The 6,514-nt window shown below is 42.1% G+C and overlaps 1 protein-coding gene across 3 annotated transcripts in view; it reads left to right on the forward strand.

Annotated features, from left to right (window-relative positions):
• Nucleotides 1-6,514, forward strand: part of LOC109296122 — a 215,534-nt gene that overhangs the window by 148,305 nt on the left and 60,715 nt on the right. For all 3 annotated transcript variants that reach the window (XM_019515354.1, XM_019515355.1, XM_019515357.1), the window contains exon 6: nucleotides 3,085-3,249. In XM_019515354.1, coding sequence (XP_019370899.1) covers nucleotides 3,085-3,249 — 165 coding nt within the window. The remainder of the gene's footprint in view (nucleotides 1-3,084; nucleotides 3,250-6,514) is intronic.

The raw sequence follows: 6,514 nt of genomic DNA on the forward strand, positions 1-6,514 counted from the left end.
TCGCTTTTATATATGTGTGTTTTTATAGATATTCTGTGTGTGTGTGTGTGTGTGTGTGTGTGTGTGTGTGTGTGTGTGTGTGTGTGTGTGTCTTTTAACAATGTTCTGTTCACATTTCCTTGGATAGGACCAACAATTGCTTGTTGACCCATTTTAACCCCTTTTGAGCATCATCTTCAAAGTGTAACTGTCCTTGACAATGAAAGAGACCTTCCTATTGTTTGGTCCTTCCAGGCAATCTTTAGCATGGAGTTAAATGGCTTTCAGATGGAGGAGTTGGCTGGAAGGAAGGAGACAAAGTGGTCTGTTGTTTCTGAGTGACTTTGCTAGAGTTTCCCTTTTCTTTCTTAGAATGGTGCATTTCTATAGAAGATGACAGACATTTTGACAGGTGCAATATGCTTTGAACTGTTGTGTCAGATAATTCTTTTGTCTTGGTTTTTCCCAGCAGAGTGGTACATCTCCTTAGGATGCTGATATGCATATTGTTTGCTTTTCATTTGGTGTGGTGAAGCCTTCCATCCTCCTTTTTCTCTCACTCTCTCACTTCTTTTAAAGGTCCTTTGCATATATGTAGTGAACCCAGATGGGTAGGCGGGAAGGAGTGGCACAGACCTTCCCCCAGCCTTTTCACCCGGATAACTGACAGTTTTATAACTCAGAAAATGATAACATTAGTAGAGAAAGAATCAGTGTGATCCTATATTAAACTGTTTCATGATGTTATTTATGGCTTAAATCAACTTTATCCATCTGGAAAAAACTGTTTCAGCACTCTACCCTTACAGCAGAAAAAGTTTTAACTTTGTAAATCTTTAGATTTGCATGGGTTAAAATTGAGAGCAGTCCCATCATTTGATCCAAACTGGTTTTATGCTAAGGGACGTCCCAAATTTCAAACTTTTTTTTTTTTAAATTTCTAGTAAACATATATTGCTTCATGATTATTATTAAACTTAGTCATACAAAGTGAAAATGTTATTCCTTGTTCAAATAAGATACTATTGTTCTGTAATAGGTAGGGGATGCCTTCTGTGTTATAAGTTTGTATGGTGCCTGATGCAATAGGGCTGAGACCTACTATGTATTACTACAATATAAATAATAATCCTTTGTTAAATTGATGAGACAGAGAGAGTGGTAAGACTGATGCACGTTACTTTTCTGTATGTCTGCCTGCCTCGTATATTTGTGATTGAGGTGTTTTTTAAATTTCCCCTGATGTCTTCTACTATATTCTGCAAAATATATTTGCAGCACGGGAACTTTTAACCCAGATGGTTAAAACTTAGTAAAGTTAGCAACCGAAAAATAGATCTCATGATGGACTGTGTTGGGCAGTCTAAACCAGAGACAGAGTTCCTGACAACGTTTAGAATTAGTGTGTCTCATGAGATGCTTTAATCATAAGAGATTTGACATTTTTTCTATTATGGACCAAATAGGAATAGAGTGAAGTTACTTCACACAATTTTACATATGAAGACTTATAGGCTATTTCTATAGCTGAGGTAGTTCATAGATTCATAGATTAAGGGTCGGAAGGGACCTAGTAGATCTTCTAGCCCAACCCCCCGCCAGGGCGGGAGAACAAAAACCCCAAAAAGAGAAACGGGACTCAAATGAGTCCAGCCAGGTAGGCATCCAGCCTCTTCTTAAAGACCCCCAGGGTAGGGGCCAGCACCACTTCCCTTGGAAGTTGGTTCCAGCTCCTAGCCGCCCTAAGCGTGAAGTAGTTTTTGCGGATGTCCAATCTATTATGATGGAGTCACAGGATGAGAATTTCTTGGGCTAATGAGCATCATATTGTCTTTTAAGGTTTTCCTTTTGTTATTTGAGGCCATTCCATAACTGACTGCCTTGAAGGGGAACCAATGCTTTTTTCCCCCCAGGAGCCCAATATAAGTATGGCACAATTCCTGTTATGAACCTCAAAGAGCTGGTTGTTATTTCATTATCATTTTCTGAAAATTCCACAAGGATATCTTCCATAAAATTAAAAGTTGCCCTTTTGATGCAGACCTAGTAAGAAAATCTCAAAAGACTTTTCACAGCCTGCTGATGCTTCATAATATGTTCCCTGTAACAATTCATTGGCTGTATAAAGGTCATGGTTGTCAGCTATTCTGCTTACTCTTGCCATACAGACTTCATGGTTGTCATTGGAGATAGAACTCTCTACCTCCAGCTCCAAAAACATAGTCCCCTACTGTAAGGATTGGCATTGCATTACTAATATGTGGGAGACCATGCGAGTTGGATAACATAATGCTGCGAATATAGAAGCTGATGATGCTAATTTGTTTGTTAATCCTAAAAGAGATTAACTGTATGTGTGAACTGTATGTTTTCAGATTCCAGTTCATTACGAGCTGTGTATTCCTGCTATTAAAAAAACCCGATGCATTCTCTCCACCTAACCGAGCTCGTGAATGCTTAGTAAGAGTGTACCTGTCCTCTGAGCTAAAGAAGAATCTTTATATAAACTCTATTATTACTTCAACTAATAATCTTCTAAGAAGTCACCAGGAGAGGTGGCAGGACCTGAATCATAGTTGATTACAATCACTGGGAGTCTTTCAACTGACTTTTAAGTGTGCTTTGGGTTAGGTCTGTAGCAAGAGACCTACCCTTAGCCCATCCAGTCTCCCAGGGGTCAGTTCAGCCATGAGGCAGAAGGACCCAGAGTTGTTGCAGGTTTATTCTTTCCTGGGAGAACATTAGAAGCCTCTATTTGTAATAGAGCACTGCATGGTACAAATAAAAAGTTATAGGCCTAAGGAAAAGTGGAGGAACCTCTTGAGCTTGGGGGATCTGTAGTAAATTTTGATGGACCAGTATTCCTTTCCATAGGAGGAAGGAATTGTTAGGCAGGTTCTGTTGTCCTGAACAGCAGTTGTGTGTGCAGGAAGTCTGTGGGATGAATTTTGACACTGTCAGACACTTCTAGACACAAGACTTTGATTTTTAAACGTTTGCTCCCTAAATCCTAATGAACACAAATGAATTGCAGTTTAAAGTAAATGAAACAGGCTGCTATTGAAATCTCATTTAACTTACTTCATTTTTTTCTGTATATTTTAGCATTTTCAGATACTTCATGTTATGTCAGATCTCAGGTAACCGAACTTACCAGTGGTATGCAGGAGGCATTTGAAGAACTTGAAGGAATTAGTATATTTTCAGGCTCCTCTTTGTCCCAGCACAACAGAAGTGACTCCTTTGATGAAACTAGCATACATCTATCAGGTAGATTACTGTTTTTCCTCACTTCAAGAAAGTACTTAAGCACACAGTGAAGTCAAAGTATGTGAAGCTCGGCACTGAAGTTAGTGGGACTTAAATATTAGTATGTGGGTGCATCTACATGTGCAATTAGTGCAACACGATAAACTCTGGAGCTCTTTGAGCTTGTGTACACTGCTCACAGGTGCAGCATCTACATGTGCGCCCAGGACCCCAGCACTTTGAGTTGGGGTGGAGCAGCCCTGGGCACAGGGGGTAAGCCCCAGGCTGCAGGTGGCAGCATCAGGCAGGAGAGGGGCTGGCAGGAGCTGGAGGTCTGGCCCCCAGTTGGTTGCGCTGTCCAGGAGCAATTTACAGCTGGTGGTTACCATCTACATGTGCATTTGATTGCACTTAATGACTTTGCCATAAGATAATATTATTGAGGACCATACTATCTTATGGTGGAGTTAATTAGTTTACTGTGCCCTAATACCAGTGCATGTGTAGATGGTGACACTTTATACTCCAGAGCTAATTAGTCAGCTTGGCAGTAAAGCACACATATAACTGCACCCTGTGACTTTAAAAGGACTACTGCTTCATATAAAAACATACCTAAGTTTTTCACTGGCCTTGAGTCAAGGTGCTTAGCCCCTTGCCTTATCAGAGTACAATATAAAAGTAAAAGTTTCCCATTTTAACTATAACTCATAATGCTTCTTTCTGCTTCTAGTCCTTTGTTCCTGTGAGGCCCCACCCAGTCCTGTGTGTCCATCTTTTCATTTCTAGTATCTTTCCCTGTATTAGGAGAATCGTAGAATCATCAAAAATCATAGTTGGAAGGGACCTCAGGAGGTCATTTGGTCAAACGCTGTGCTCAAAGCAGGTCATCTAGTTAACCACCCTGCTGAAAGCAGGGCCAGCTAGGTCATCCCAGCCAAGGCTTTGTCTAGCCAGGTCTTAAAAACCTCCAAGGATGGAGAGTCGACAACCTCTCTCTGTAACCTGTTCCTGTGCTTTACTACTCTCCTCATGAGAAAACTTTTTCCTAATGTCTAATCTAAACTTCCCTTGCTGCAACTTTAAACCATTGTTCCTTGATCTGTCATCTTCTACCACTGAAAGCAGTCTAGCTTCATCCTCTTTGGAAGCACCCTTCAGGTAGTTGAAAGCTGCTATCAAATACTCTCTGTCTTCTCTTCTACAGACTATATAAGCCCAGTTCCTTCAGCCTTTCCTTATAAGTCATGTGCCCCAGCCACCTAACCACTGAAGAGAAGAATGCATATTTTAGCTTTGGTTTTTTTCTTTATATCATTTATACTACTTTTTGTATGTTCTGTCTACATTTGTTATATTTATTTGAAACTCATTTTCTATTCCTGATCCATGGTACATATGCAAAAAAACCCCCGTGCTTGCACCCTGGGCAAGTTACTCACAAATATCACTCTTACGGAGGCTGGCATTAGAACACTGACAATCTAGATTCTTCCTGGGAATTTTTAACTCTTAAGAGTTAAATAGGCACTAAAAATAACCTAGAATAGGTTTCTGCTTTTTCTAAAGGTGTTTATAACAGGGTGTCTTGTCAGGGCCAGGTCTCAGCCTTGGCCTACACACCTGTTTCTGGGCAGTCTGCCCAAGCCTTTCTGCCACAACTTGCTGTCATAATTAATTGGTGGAAAATGTGGGAGGCTGCCCATTTTACTACCCCAAATGCCCAGGGATTTTTACACGACTCTGACCTTCTCTTATTGTGTCCCATGCCTTGCAGATGGCATCCAAATTATTGTAGTGCATGACACCACGACTGGTGCTCCAGAGTCTCACTGGGACTCTTACTCCCCACTGGAGCAGAAAGTCATTGTGCTCTCACTGACAAGCTTATCAATATCATAAACATGGCCTCCAGCCCAACATCAACCTCAGGCATCCATAGACTTACCTGGGCTTTACTCTAATCTTTTTCTAATGGGGGTTGGCCCATGTGCTGCCCTTCAGGTCACTCTCACATCCCCTACTCAGCACACCTCAGTAGAGCCCTTCAGGCCCTCATAGTCAGGCCCTACTCAACCCAAAGTGCTGGGCACGTTTCGTGTAATCCTTGTGTACCCTACTCTACGCAGACCACTCTATACATGCCCCCCCCCCCACTGGGGCAACTGGGGTCTTTACCCCCTTTGGGCTCAGGTGTCCAGAGATGTGCTTAGCCTTCACTTCTCAACCAGGGTCTTGCACCCCGTGGGGCTCAGGTATCCTGAAGATGTGCCTGGCCCTCACTTTCCTCTGGGGTCTGCTAGCCCATGGGCTCAGGTGTTGCAAAAATGTGCCTGGCCCTGACTCCATTACTGGGGTCTTGCACCCCATGGGCTCAGGTGTCCAGAGATGTGCCTGGCCCTGACCCTGGGTAACACACCAGGGTGTGATGGCTGAAGTTTTAATGTGTCCCTACCTGCCTTTCACTGTGGAGGCAACTGGCCTGGCATTTCTGGGGAGCTCCCCTGCCATGAGAAGGTCATCCTTCCCAGCAGGGTGCAGTTTCAAGTCATACCCACGGCCAGGAGCCTCCTGCCATCCCTTGTAGCTCCTGCCCTTACCTCCAGGGTGTTACATGAGTAGCAGCTCAGCCAGGTGTTGTTGTTCCTTCAGTGGCAGGCAGCAAACTGCTGCCAGAGACCTGCGTACTTGGACCTAAAATGACTGCCTCATCAGAGCTGACCCATACCTGCCAGCTACCTGCTCCAGCCCTTAAAGTGGCAGGCACTGTGAGTGTTGCCACAAGCAGGCACCAAGTGTGCCCTGCCACAGTGTTACTATACTGTAAAATGAATAATCTTAAGGAAATCCTTTAAAAGGGCATCAAAATATGAAAGCATGAATCTATAAACTGTATATAACAAAGCATATTGCCAACAGATACAATGCTATGTAACCAAATATAAAGGTGATGGACAAATGATTTTTCATCTCATACACTATAGCCATCAAAATACAAATAGCTTATGATTCCTGTTTATGGCTTCAGTTCAGCAATGAACTTACACACATGATTAAATTTAAGGCTACTGTTAATCTGTCCTCCTTCAGCATCTCAGAGTTCTGGTAAGATAGCCAGTTTGTAAAATTTTCCCCAGCCTTTACATTCATTCATATGGAGTTAATTACTTTCTTTAGGTGAGAGTAATCTCGTATAATGCAGCCCCTGAATGGTTTATTTGATGTCTTTGAAATGTATAATCTTTTGAATGTGTTTTTTTTTTTTTTTTTTTTTTTTTTTTTTTTT

This window comes from Gavialis gangeticus, unplaced genomic scaffold, assembly GCF_001723915.1.
Source record: "Gavialis gangeticus isolate Ggan-Ray unplaced genomic scaffold, GavGan_comp1, whole genome shotgun sequence".
Taxonomy (NCBI): Eukaryota; Metazoa; Chordata; order Crocodylia; family Gavialidae; genus Gavialis; species Gavialis gangeticus.